This window comes from Mercenaria mercenaria, chromosome 18 (genome assembly GCF_021730395.1).
Source record: "Mercenaria mercenaria strain notata chromosome 18, MADL_Memer_1, whole genome shotgun sequence".
Lineage (NCBI taxonomy): Eukaryota > Metazoa > Mollusca > Bivalvia > Venerida > Veneridae > Mercenaria > Mercenaria mercenaria.
Window position 1 is genome coordinate 18,971,111 of NC_069378.1, and position 15,119 is coordinate 18,986,229.

At 34.2% G+C, this 15,119-nt stretch overlaps 1 protein-coding gene across 1 annotated transcript in view; it reads left to right on the forward strand.

Moving 5' to 3' along the window:
• The first annotated feature begins 3,851 nt into the window (after positions 1-3,851).
• The window catches only part of LOC123538002 (melanopsin-like), a 37,178-nt gene continuing 25,910 nt past the window's right edge, over positions 3,852-15,119 (forward strand). The window contains exons 1-4 of the mRNA XM_053529688.1: positions 3,852-3,963; positions 10,521-10,706; positions 11,187-11,353; positions 11,903-12,011. Coding sequence (XP_053385663.1) covers positions 3,852-3,963; positions 10,521-10,706; positions 11,187-11,353; positions 11,903-12,011 — 574 coding nt within the window. The remainder of the gene's footprint in view (positions 3,964-10,520; positions 10,707-11,186; positions 11,354-11,902; positions 12,012-15,119) is intronic.

Consider the following 15,119-nt stretch of genomic DNA (forward strand, 5'->3'; position numbering starts at 1 on the left):
CATAAATTGTATCCCTTTAAGTTATCTGATTTCTCTTCTAGAAAACCAAAAAGCCTTCTTTCAATTAAATGAGAGTTGTGGTCTCAGCGTTTAATTTCAATATATTTGTTGTGGTTTCATTCTTCGTTCAGTCAGATAATAACCTAGGTTTATCTTCTTAGACTGTATCTAAAAAGTTGGATGCATATCTAATTAATGTCGCACCACCAAAATATAGGTCACGTTTGATGTCGAAGGACCTCCAGGCATTAATATATCACAGACGGGTACCTAGGTAGAACAGCCGACCTTTTGTAAGTCACCTGGATGGTATACTCACATGAACGAATTATACATCCAAAGCGAGGTTTTGAACCCATAGGAGTTAATTCTAGTGATATGAAGCCTAACATAAGGTACGACACGCAGTGCAAAGTATTACACTGCCATGATTTCCTAAGTCCCGAGATATCACTTGACAATAAAAATATAAGCATTACACTGAATGAATTGCAAAATGACCCCGTTTAAGTCATTGTTAAACTAATAATGTACTATTAATGATGTACTGACCCATTTGCGGGCATAATTCTTCTACTACTTTGATACAAAAATGTTAATATACAGATGCTCCTATCTCTATTCTGAAACCAAAAGCGAGAACTCATTTTAAATTCAAATGTTACTCAGAAAAAGTTATTTAACTTTTCATACAGAATTATACATGTATATCTACTATTCTAAATAGGTTTTTGCTTCGTCGATGTGAATGCATCAGACCTTTTTTAATTAATTCCTTTTCAACAAATACTTTTTTTGTTAATCGCAATATTACCTAAACGTATGTCAATACGACTTGAAACTCAACAAAAACTAGTGTCCGTTTTTGTCCACGTTTATGGGAAATAAATCATTTATAGCCAACTAACGCCTGTCAAATCAAAGTTATCAATAAAAGGCTACTTTAGTTCTGAAGCAAAGCTGATTTCTGTAAAACTGCTATTTACGCAGAAACATCTTTGAAATAACTGCCACATTGCAAGGGAAGAAATTAATGGAAGCGTTTTTTTTTAATTCTGCACGACTTCGCTGTCAAACGTCACGAAAGAAAATAACCACACTTTGTGATAGTATAATGCCTTAACACAACGATATCATACAATCGTAGAGATCAATATTTTAACATTTCATATGCAAAATGAAAAAAAAAAAGAAAGAAAACAATGACGTGTATATTTTTTATTTATTGAATAGTGCACAAGAATGTGTCATTGTTTCCAAACAACGCTGTATGTTTACTAACAAAACTGATTTTTAAATTGCTCCTACCGAATTTAAGTAGAAATGTTGGTTACACTTTTTCTATTTTATTATCACAGCAGCGATGTTTGTGCCGTGTGGCGGCCGTAAAAAGTCACCCCGTACATTCAATCAGGGCTGTTATATTTCGATCTTCTCAGATCGTTCAGCACGACTTATATGTCGTGTTACTGGTACTGTTTAGTTTCTCAGCATGAACAGTTCGGCCTGGGTGGTTCCAATACTCCCGCTTTCATAGCTTTGGATATTGTTTAATCACCCCTTGGATATGGTGCCTTCTTTTTAATTTTGTCTTTTGGCAGTTCCTGTGATACGCAGGCTCCATAACCTCAGATCCCCTTTCTAAATTCCAGTTTGTTTAGTTCTGTTCATTGTTTTCTCGTTTAGGGCAAACCCATTATTTTAACTGGGGACCATACGCCGCTTTTCATGGAATTACACACTAGTGTAGCATTGAAGGTTCAATGTGCACCGCCGTATGAACACATCTGCGGATGTCTCTAAATTGTTTTTTGTACTTTTAGCATGTGTAAATGTTGAGTTATGCTCAACCCGGGGCTAGAGGGCGTGGACGGTAGCATGCATTTCCACCACCGTCCATGAACAGGCTCAATCAAACCGAGCCTGCAACATTTTCTTTTTTGTTGTGTTGAGCGACCTGTGGAGTTTCCACTTTTTCTATTTTACTACAACCAAACCAAGAGGTGACCATTGATCAATAAAAAGACCTTTTAAATGCTTAACTTAATCTAAGTTATTAAATAAAATATGAGAAGCATTTAGGCTTATGGAATATTACATAGATCTTTAGAAAATTGTGCCGACTAGTTATCAGATTAACGCCGTTTTTAAAACTACCTTTACTTTTTTTGACCTTGTAGATGATAGGAGAGTCAGGTCTGTAAAATATATGGAATAGCCATCTTTTGTGTCAGTAAAAAAATGATGGAAATAAGAAAGAATGTTAGTTTTGCGCTTCACAAGATAACAGACATCAATGATATTAATTTATTGCGTTTGATGATTTTGACGTCTTGTGCAAACTGCAGAGCATATAACATCATTCATTTATGAGTAGCGTGAGTGTAGAAGAGCATTTAGGCGAGTCTTGTGACGTATGGAATGGGTTTTTGACGCCGTCAATGTTATTCACTGGGAATTCAGCTAGTGTTTATAAGTTTATAGATGGTTTTGTGAAAAAGCGAAATGAAATGATAACTTAGCACTAAATACATATCGATGCTTCAGGCGCAAAAATGTTTACAGCATTGATGTAAAGAGGTAAAGAGGCAGTGCACTGTGGTGACGATATTAGACTTTGAGAGCCCTAAAATAAGGAAGTGTTACGTTATTCAAACCTTGACTTTGTATTCAAAGTGAAACTGTTGAATAACGATAGACACGGAAATTTGCTGTTCATATGTACTTCAGATACATGTACTCAAGTCAAATATTTACGCTTATTGCAATAGGATTTTCTTATTAACTTAGTGCAATGTCCTTTTGCGTGATCGAAAATAGTTATTTTACAGTTCTTAGCATGGCTCGACATTTTATGACTTATTCGAGCTATCTTTGTACTTATTCGAGCTATCTTTGTAATGGAAGCGCTACATTCAGCCTGTCTTTACAATGAACTGTACTTAAAGTGATTATATAGACTGAAAACAGCTTGGAATTTCTAATTGTCACAGGTCTTGTTTAGATACATTATGGCGTCATATCATGACGCATTTTAAGTGCAGAACTGTTCCATTAACTACACAGTCCATTGATATCCAAATTCTACTTGGTGGGTTATTATATCTAGTATGTGTTTCGTTGATGAAATATAGAAGAGAGCAAACAAACGTACGTAACTACAAAAGAAACGACAGGAGTCCATAAACATTTAAGAAATGTAAAATCATGTTCCGTTACAAAAGAATATCTTTGGCTACATGTTAGACTTACAAAATCTGTTGAGATCAAGTAACCTGCAATAATGTTTATTTCTTCCTTCATATTAAACCCTTTCCTCTCTAGGCTCAGAGTCAGAGATAAGAGAATTTGTAATTATTTTCAGAAAGTGCTATTAAAGAGAAATCTAAAGGACTGTAACGACTGATGCTAGTCTAGCTACTTGTTAGATGTATACATTATTAAAACACACTTAAACCAAATTACTTCAAGTCGTTTTCATTAGACTGAATTTGACTTAGAAGTCCTTTAATCTAGACCATTAATTAAAAATAAATTTAAAAATATGACACGCCTTGCTTGTAGTAGCATCGATTTCTATAAAACCCGATACAACCTAATGCGCGAGGAATGTCTCCAGCGTAGTATTATCGTATATTTGCACGGAGACATATGCTTCTGTTCAGTGTCACAGTAAATACTGAATGAATGTTTGCACAACATTAACACTCAAATATACGTTACCTGGTGTAAAAATAAATTTAATTGCACTGACTTTTTTAAGTACTGCTGTAAAATGATTAAATATAACAGATTATATAACAGATAGATGTATTAATTAAAACTAAATAATGTTCAATATGAGCAGAACGATGGAGATGTTTGGTGAAAAAGATGAAAACGATGAAAAAATACATCGTTTACCAACAGTGCCTATTTTCGATGAATTTATATGGATTGATACGCGAGAAAAACGCGATTACGGTACTGATACATCGTTGTTAAGGAATATTACACAAACATGTTGTGGAAACCTTGAACAAAATGTGGAGTCCACTATACTTTATGTACCAGATTATTTGTATATCATTTATTCATCATACATTTCCTTAATTTTTGTGCTTGGTTTAAGCCAGAATGCTGTTACTCTGTATGTATTTATTAAGGAGCGGTGCTTAAGAAGATCACACAATGTGTTCATTGTTGGACTTGCCTTGAGTGATATATTAATGTGTTTGTCTAGCACATGGATGGTAATAGTGTCATCTGTTTATCATCGATGGATATTTGGATATGCAGGTAAATTATATTTTATTGGCATTTTTTAATATTTGGATGAGCTAACTATTAGATAGTTTTAAAGTATGTTTTGTGTATGGCATTATTTAGCTAACACAGTGAGCTATATTTATATATATGATCATGCTATTTTGGATATATTGGTATCTTCTTTTTTAAATGTTTCATTTGTCAAGAAAGTAAACTACCCCTGTCTGAGATTCATGCATGGTTCACGCAAGTGATATGTGGTTTAATTAATGATACTACGATACATGTACTGTAGCTAGAAGAGGACAATCACATGAATTTGAATTTAAAGTGCTGAGTTACATTTTACCGGAAAGAGTATGTCCTTTTCAGACATGTTGGTCATTACTTTATCATTAAAGTATATAGCATGCTCGCAAAAAAGCAGATTTAAATTCGGTCAATAATGATGGTTCAATGATATGTTCGAATTAGGTACTATTAATACAAATGTCTCCAAATTGTTTTTACCTGAACGAAATAATGTCTTTCAATTGAAGACAATTTTTCTTTTTAAATATTTTTTTTTATGCTATTATATCCTAGCTCAGAAAGGCACGTATTTGCTTTTATTGCTAAATTTAACGTATATTATATTTAGGTCTAACTTTGAAATAATGAATTTCTTTTGTTTCATACATACTACTATTTCATGTAACGGTAACCCAACCCTTGTGGCTAATATTTTAAAGTTAAATGATAAAATTCGTCGATTTGTCACTTTATATTTACTTTCTTCGGTTTCATGGCAAATACACAATGAATATATATATACACACAAACTTTCATCCGACATATATTGTTATCACATTTTCCTATTTAGACACTTCTTTCGAAACATTCTAACTAAGGATCTTGTTTACTTTACTTTACCCTTAACAAGTGAAATGTAGAACGTATATATATATATATCATAATTTAGCATTTGATGCTAACAAACGTTACAAATGAATCTAGTCACAAACAACGATTTATTACTGTCAAATTTCCTAATTAGTAAAACAAAAGAAAAAAGAAATGATTACAGCCATTTTGGTCAGAAGGCATTAAGTTCACTATAGTTTTGTTTGGAAATTTAACTTTCCTAGAACATATCATTTTAAAAGGCGTTTTTGAACAGGGTATTCTTTTTTTAAGGAAAACCAATGGGGATTTTAAGTTTCAATGTCCTTAAATTCTGTGTTCTAGTAAATAGGTAATCAAAATGTTGAAAGATGAGAAACTATATGTAAGGTCTATTTTATCAGAAGTTTATTTTCACTGTTAATTGAGATATATGAGATTACTAAAACTAACACCCCCTTAGGGTGTATGGTCGTTACACACAAACAGTGTTTAGATTATTTACATTTACTCTCTTTTGTGCGAACTGACAACAGGCCTTTTTTTCATCAATTTGGGAATGACACCGACACCGGTGGAATTGGGAAAATGATCTCGGATATTATCTTAATTGGGACAATTTGTAAATTACCAAAATCTACATAAATGTGTTTTTGTGTGAAATATTAATGAATTGCATTTCAGTAATTGTTCAACAGTATTATAATTTACCTAAGTATACATACAAATTAGCAAAACTATCTTAAAACAGCAAAAACCCTAAAAGGTATAATCATTTGGGAATTTTAAATTCAACTTTGGGAAAAACCATACTTTTTGGCATTGGGATTACCTCCTTTTACCGGAGGTAGATTTATAGGGAAAAAAAGCCCTGGACAACATTCCAAAATACTTATTATATGTGTAATAAACTATATATTGTTAAGCCATCTACGAGTATATAGGCGTTGCCCGTAAATTCTGTGAGAATATTATGTACCAAATACTTGTAATCTGCTGTTCAAAATTACTAAATTTACCAATATACGATGTCAACACCTTGCTGTAGCGTGCTGATTACATTGACATGCTTAATCAACGCATTGGGACAACTGAATATTTGAATTTGGCTGAAATGTTTCTGTTTTATGAAGATGACTATGTGAATTATTGCCACTCGTTGACAAAAATAACCGAATTTACGGTCAGTTCATCAACAAGTATATAAACTGCGCATGGAAAACGAATTTTGCAACCTAACGCTTAATAGTCTTGTGTTGTAGCTACTTAGCTAACTGAGTTAATTTTCATGCTTGTTTTGAAATTAACTTTGATCTCGGACGAAATTAACTGTGTGTTATTTTAATCTAAAATCATGCATTCCCGGGGAGATTTTATAACAGCTTTTTCAGGTTGACGTTGAATCTAGGAATTGTGAAGGTATTGCTTCAAACAAGGACTCGGCAGTTAACCTGTAGTTATTAAAGGCTGTCTTTAATTTTGTGTTTTCTTATGAAAACCTTGATAGAAACATGTAGTTGATCCTTGAAATTCGTTGCAAATAAATACTACATACAAATGAAATGTTATGAAATGACATTTTTTGTTAATTATTTTAATGGAGGTTGTCTTTAAGAGAAAGACAATCCATTTTATTTATGAAGTTAATACTGGTGTAGTATTCTCTAAATGCTTTGATTTTATCTAATTATAATAGAGAAGAAAATATCTTCCTTTAAAGATAATTGAAACTTTTGCTAAGAGTACTTTAGTTGTAAAACCATTAAACTCATGGTCACATTTCTTTACTCATGTGACTCCATCGGAGAATTTATTAGGTAATTGCATCGATTCTAACTTTTATTCTGTGAAGAAGAGGTAATACGGTTCACCCTGGCGTAGCCCGGTGAAATACACACGCGGCATATAACCGATCCGATATATTTAAACATGGTATTGTTATCTATTATTTTGATTACAATATTTCCCTTAAATATACTCGAAGATAAGACAGGAATCACCATTCATGGTGCATTTATGGCGCCAAATGTAGTAAATCGATAAGATGTCAATGCCTAACCGTGTTTTAACAGTGCCAAAACACGGAAAGTAACACTAGAAAAATATTAGCTTACTCAGTTTGACTGAGTTCGTTCAGGAAAGATAATGAAATATTCAACACCCCTTACGCCCCTTATTGCCAGCTTAAGCGGCATTCTGTTACAATAAAATTCAGGATCAGAAAATATAACGACAGTGAGTTCAGTTATATCAGAAACTTATCTATATATTTCAGAAAGTAAATGGTACAAAACCTGCAAAATAGAAAAGATTATTTTTCTTTTTTTTTTCTCTTTACAAAGATTAGTTGTATGCAACACCTGATGCTTACAAGACTGATGGAAATTATATCATCCTTCTTTTCATTCAGAATCACGAGTATGAACCTTCAGCTGTTTACATTTCCTTGTGAATGGTAATTTATCTTTTCAACCTTACACATGTTTATACAACTAAGGTGTGTCTACTTCTGTTAGTTATATATTGAAAAAGCAGTGGAACCCATCGCATGGCGAAAAACAATAGATTGGGTCTGTAGAGGAAACTATCTGCCCTTGTAGAGAAATATTCGTTATCCAGAAGTGTTGTACGGCTGGTCTACTTTACGGTGACGGATTATTTTTTCTGTGTTGCCTTTGTTCAGTGGTTTATTGACTTTAACACATAACCTTTATTATTATATAATTTTTGTTTTGACTTAGAGAAACGCTTTTTGATCTGTAATAATCTGCCAAAACATGAGTAGATCAAACTGACAAATAGCTCGGGACGATGTACATAAACATAATAAATTTTGTTTTATTGGGTTTGACGTTACACCGACACAATTATAGGTCATATGGCAACTTTCCAGCTTTGATGGGGGTGGGGCGGGGAAGACCCCAGGCGCCCCTCCGTGCATTATTTCATCACGGGCGGAAACCTGGGTAGAACCACCGACCTTCCGAAAGCCAGCTGGATGGCTTCGTCACATGAAAAATTGAACTCCCCGAGTGAGGCTAGAACCCACAGCGGTGTGGGGCAGGTAGTTTGAAGTCAGCGACCTTAACCACTCGGTCAAGGAGACCCCTATACTATAATGTTAATGCCAAAGAAACATTTTAAAAACATGAAATATACAATAAACAATATTAAATTGTAAATGTTACGACATATCTCCCTATACTTGGAAGCACCGTTTTTATACGTTTGAGAACACGTGATCTATTCAGCGTGTCTGTATCTATAAGCTTCAGCTAGGATGCCGCCCGAGGAGTGCTGCATGTTTCATAACATCAAATAAACAGACTCAGTCAAACTGAATGCGGTCTTGTTGCTTGGTTGAGTTCTTTGCCTACAACGGATCTTTATACATTTTATTGATACTACATACTACATCCATTGGATCTAATGACCATAGAACATGCGCTGTAAAAGGTCAATATAAAAAACAAAGAAAATATCAAACAGGGAATGCCATGTTCCAAAAACGCAGCCTCCCCAAAACGAAACCCGCAGCACACAGACGTGCACACTACAAACACACACACACACACACGCACGCACTCGCATACAAAGCAAACACACGAGGACAAAACGAACAAATAAAGGCATTTGGCACGGTCAGTGGTAAAAACACAACTGGGGAGCTTAAACCGGTTATGCCTTTTTGTTTCCATTACGTGTGTAAGAGATTCACCTGGAGGGGATTACTTTTATTTACACTGTCCCATGTCTTTGGAACATGGTGGGGGTAAGAGTGAGGTTAGGTGCACCATAAACCGGTTTAAGCTCCCCAGTGGTTTTTTTTGCCACTGACCGTTCCAAGGCGGTGCCCCACTGTGTTCCTTTGTTTGTTCGTTTTGTCCTTATGTGTTGGCTTTGTGTGCGTGTGTGTTGTTCGTTTTGTCCTTATGTGTTGGCTTTGAGTGTGTGTGTGTGTGTGTGTGTGTGTGTGTGTGTGTGGTGCACGCGTCTGCGTGCTGGGGGTTTCGTTTTGAGGAGGCTACGTTTTTGGTGCGTGGCATTCCCTGTTTGATATTTTTCTTTGTTTTTTATGGTGCACACCCAACCTCACTCAAGCCATATTTAACCTTTACCCTGTTACGTTTCTAGAACTGACTGTTCTATCATTCAGTTTTGACAGTACCATCTATTACTTGAAGGGATGTTCACTGAAAATTTACTGACCGAATAGCGAATAGTGCAGACCAGCATCTTGGTCTGTACGGTCGTAGAGGCAAAATTACTTGGCGCCAGCAGGCTAAAGGTTAAGATAAATATACATGGATAGCCAATGCACATAAAACATTCGCCGTATAAGGCCAGTATAAGCTATATCAAAGAGAAGTATACATGAAAAAGGCACACTGCTAAGGGACGTAGAGCATGAGCAGAAAAGGAGTTAATATAAGCCATATCAAAGACATATACACGTGAAACCCCCCCCCAAAAAAAACCAAGGACCATAGAACATGCGCCTTGAAAAGTCAATATTAGCCATATCGTAGACAAATACATGTGGAAAAGAGTATTCGCCGTAAAATGTCAATATAAGTCATGTTATTTATGTTCAGTCAACGGAAAATATTATAATTCACTTTCTGTTTCGTATAGAAAGAAACACGTTTATTTTCGTATAAAACAAAATTGGTTCAATTATATCAAGGACGGCCTAGCTCGCCACATTACCAGATCATCTGACGGCATTAATAAAAAATGATCACACTGCGTTTTTCGAAAGCAAATCTTTCCAAATTGGTTAACAGAAAATTTCAAAAGGAAATCTTTAGAAGGAAAGATAAAACGGGATACTTGTTTTTGCATTTTGATGCATGAGTTTGCACGTCTACACCAGTTGGCATCGCTACGATTATCCTTATTTTTTTTCTTGACCGTCTTAAGTTTACTTTATAATGTCAAGTATATAAAACCGTCACAGCTAAGTTCACTTAGCACTCATTTAGGTACGTCTGAAAGCCGGTTCTAAGCTGTCTTTTGCGTTGATAAAAAATAACAATATAATATCCGAATCAGTGCTTGAATAATGTCTCTTGATAGGCTGTCCTTTATGTTGATAAAAATAACAGTAAATCCTTGACCCAGTGCCTGAAGAATGTCCCTTGATAGGCTGTCTTTTGTGTTGATAAATAACAATATAATCCTTAAATCAGTGCTTGAAGAATGTTTCTTGATACAAATAACAATGTCATTTTCAAACAGACATTTTGAATTTCCTCTTTTTACATGAACGCAGTACATTAAAGATGGTATTTCTTTAAAGTTTATTGGCACCTCCTTAGAACCTAGTATTTAGTATAGATTCCAATATCTACAATATATTATTAAAATTCTATACCTTACCTTTTTAGGTTGTGTGTATTATGGATTTTCCACGACATTACTGGGCATAACTCAAATATCTTTACTCGCAACAATAGCTCTAGACAGATACCTCGTTATTGTCAGACCAACGCACAACACCATCGGTATGAACAAAGCAGTTATCATGGTTTTGTGTTGCTATGGTTATGGATGTTTATGGGCAGTTTTACCAGGTAATTGACTTGACTGAAACCTCGGCTACTTTTTTTCTATAATAAAATCCGTGTCTTTATTACGATATGTTTATATTTTACTACGATATGACATATTTCTGCTGTGCAGTGGATTTTAACCATGGATTTCTTATTCCCACTTAATTTACATACATTTAGGACAAAAGTCACATTCAAAGAACGTAGCCACCCCCAAAGCACCAAACCGTAAATCTCAAATTACTGTGACACACGAACTTCTTCTGTGATCCCTTGATCCCTTGTCTTATTCACAATTCATAAGGACAAAATAAACATTTTCAGTAAGGCAGATTCGTACGATTTATTTTTGTTTATTTTATTCATAGACTTACACCTTTACAGTTTGTTTCACATTGTGCGAATGAAAATCATTTTTATTTAATCCTGCCTCATTTATCACTTCGAAAAGACACTATTCACCTGTTGTATGAACTTTATATACCTTTCTTCACTCTTTAGCAATTGGTTGGAGTTCTTATCAATTGGAGGGCATTCGACTTAGATGTGCCATAAATTGGAGAAGCAAACGGCCAATAGATTTATCATACTCGATGTCCATACTGGTATTAGCGTGGGTTGTTCCCCTTGGAGTGATACTATTCTGTTATGGAGGTATATGTACCTTGGTAAGTATTTCCTTTATCTGATAACAACACAAGGCTTAGTATATACAAGACAAGTTATATTCAATCTTCTGCGTAGCTGGAAATGTTCCATGAAACTTATTATTTTTATTCTAGGTAAGATAGTTTATGTATTTATATAATAGAAAAAAGTATGGGTTCAAGAGAACAATTTGTCTATTTTGAGAAGGCGTAAAACGTAATTATTCGAGTGATATTTACTCTTTCTAATTTGTATGAGGACACAAGAAAGACAAAAATCCGATAGGAATGAAAACGTTCTTAGAACGTTCCTAGAACGTCTTGGGGTACCATTTTTGATTGACAGCTTAACCCCGCCTTAGCAGCGTTATACAGTGGCATATGACGTCTCTTAATGTTCTGAATTTCCCTTATACTTAAATACCATATATCAATAAAATTCAAATCAATTTAAAACAAAACGTAAAATGCAAAATGTAAATTGAAACAATGCCCCCCGTGTAACTTATTTTGACAATTCTGTACTTTTTGGTAGTGTGACAGTAGTATGTTTATTGTATTTGTTTGTAGATATACCAAGAGAAAGAAAAACCCCTAAGAGCAATGATGAGGAAGGGAAAATCCACCAAACACAGACGTCGAGAACAACGAGTGGCAATTACAGTTCTCCTTATGATTGGTAATGTTTAAAAAATTGAGAAAAATTAAAACGTTCTTCATCAATTTCAATTCTTGAGGTTTAAGTTGTATTCAAATTTCAATTGCTATTTGACGATAAATTGTAATATTGTTTAGATATTTACTATTTACTCTAAGACTATGTTATCAGAAATAGTAATATACAGTCATAGTATCGAAAAAGCCATTATTACCGTATTTACAACATTTCATTCGTGAGCTTTCAAAATTAATTCTAATTGTTATTGTTTTGAGATACTGAAAACGTCTTTGCCACTCTTACTGAGGATAATCTTGTCAACATTTAGTTAATTGCGCAAGAGTGTGAACATTGTTTGACAGCTGGTTATTGCTTTGTAATGGAAAACACTTCAAATCACAAAAAGGACCGATAGAAATGGATATGCTCCAATAACGCGAAATGGAACCCAACAGTAGTTTATGAATTTACTTTTTCTTGAGTAACATGTACATAAACGTAATACTGACACACATACAACGTGGACTAAACAAACAAATTAAACAGCTGGAGACCAGTTGCAAAAACATCACTGAGTAGTTAAAACTGAACTGACAAACTGTGAACAAAATCCTTTTCTTGAATATAAGTATTTCGTGACAGGAACATTCAATAATATTCCTCCTCTATAAAACCTGTAACTTCAACAAAAGTTGATCGTCTTATAGATTTTATTATCTTGTTTAACAAACAAGTTACTACAACTGTTATTTCATGACGCGGACATCTAGAAAATTACTATTATTTCAAGTCATTGAGTGCAAGTTTGTTTTAAATTGATGTACACAATAACTTTCACTTTTAAAGGTAAAGTCTTACTTTTTCACGCGTCTTAATTTCAAACTTGTGTTCAGCTTACTTATTTTTTTTTTCATGATTAAATTTCTATCTATTTACAGGTGCTTTCTTCTTGAGCTGGACTCCATACTCTATTGTTACCATAATCGTGATATTCGGAAAACTAGATGATGTGCCAGTCTCTGTTATTATGATTCCAACATTAATGGCGAAATCATCAATCATTTGGAACCCATTAATTTATGTGGTTAGACATAATGAATTCCGGAAAGCGTGCGTGCGACACGTGCCATGTATATCATGGATCAAAAATACGTTCATTCTGTCACCATCGACAACGAATACAACTTCGAATTCTGTATAGTTCATAGAGTTATAGAGATTTTGTACATGAAACCCATCTTTATTTTGTAATGCATTTTATCGCCACATTAACCATTAAAACTGTAATTACATTTTGTGGACTTACGTATGTTTGTTTCGGGTTAATACTCAAGTGATATGTTTCTGTTTTACCATGATTCAACCACTCTGTAGTGAACTTGGTAATACATCTATTCATATGTTATTCTTAATATTGCCTTAACTACTTTAATGAAAATTATCCTTCTTTTTGAAACATTTGCTTGGTCTAGTATTCGAAAGTCAAATAGTTGTAAAGATGACATGATGAATGTTGCAGGAAGTGTTTAAAGCTTCTAGTACTATTTATTACTATCTGTTTTGGAAGATCAAACCATGGTCAAATAATGTTTAAATATGTTTGGACGTCTGCTGTCCAAATGCATTTAATGGTGTACACACGTCTACAATTGAAAACTACATCAAACCTATGTCTTTAAGGTCAGTAAATTAATCGATTAAATGTTCACAATGGTTGTATCTTTGATTGTTTTAACAAGCAGCAACAGCTATCAATGTTTATCCAAGTTTGCTTTCAAAACAGCTGTCAATATTTTGTGGTAGACAGTGAGAGGTGCCAGTTGTCTGCTTATAATTTTGAATAACTTTTACACCTTGCCAAATATGTAGAGCAGACTTTTCTTGTTTAAACGCGCCGTGCCTTCAGCGTTAGTGATTGATTTCAGCTGAGAAAATCGAGCGCTTAATTTAAAGTAGGTTTTAAAAACAAATATCTGTTGACATATTTACTGTATTTAGAAACTGTGTTAAACTGTGATAGTCATATAATGCTCAATGTGCGTGATATGTAAGTATTATATACATGTATTTCTTAAGTATATTTAAAATGTTAGTCTTTCCTTGTCAGTCATTTAAGACCAATGTAAATACATGAACATGAAAGTTTAGTATAACTTTAACTTTGTACTTTACCATTCTGTACACCATATTTGTTTGATTAAAGGTTTAAAACGTTTCGGTCTTTCGTTATTTCTATAGGTATTGCAACTAAATTATGACTGTGGCACAATACTTGATATACACGTCTACTGCGATGGCGTTTATAAATACAAGGCATGTATGATTTGACATTATTATAAGCAAATGTGTTTGAGGACAAAGTACCGACGTCACGAAGGAGGTGATTCAATATTGGGAGACGTTGCGAGAAATGTGTTTTATTAAAACACATTTGATATTAGCGAAAAAAAGACCAGCAATGTAGCAGTACTACAGATATAAAAGCTGTTTGATGAATAATAAAGTCTATAAGAAGACTATTAAGAAGCATGGAGCACTAAAAGCAAAGTAATAGAGGATTCAGTTGAATTGAGTGTATTCATGAGAGGTAAGGAAACGTGCAACACGTCCTCTAGCTTAAGACATAGGTTTAGGAGCAGAGGTGAAAGCCAGGAGGGCCGCCCCCAAGTAAGACAGTGTTCGTTGGTCCAGCATATGCTTTGTCCTCCCACACTTTTGACCCCAAACATATTTTCTCAGTAAAACGCAGTAGATTAAGAGAAAAAAAAGCTAATTTGAGAGAGGATAAGGTTTGAAATGATATCTATTGTCAATAAGGGCAAGAAAATTTCTTCTTTGTTTTTGGTTGTCCGAAGGAAAACATGAATAGGTTTAGCTGGTCCGTCCGCCCATTTACCCGAATTCATAGGCCCATCACTTCATAATATACTTCATAATTATATCACAGCAAGGTTACCTATCAGCCGCCCTTTTGTTATGCTATTATGTTTATTTTGTGAACACAAAACTGAAAGATCTTTGGCTATGGCCTAACTTTAAACAGTATCCACATTCACTTCCAAGACAAAGCAAATAGCGCATATAGAAGTAACTGAATAATTCCCATTTGTGACAGGAATCTTCGTTATG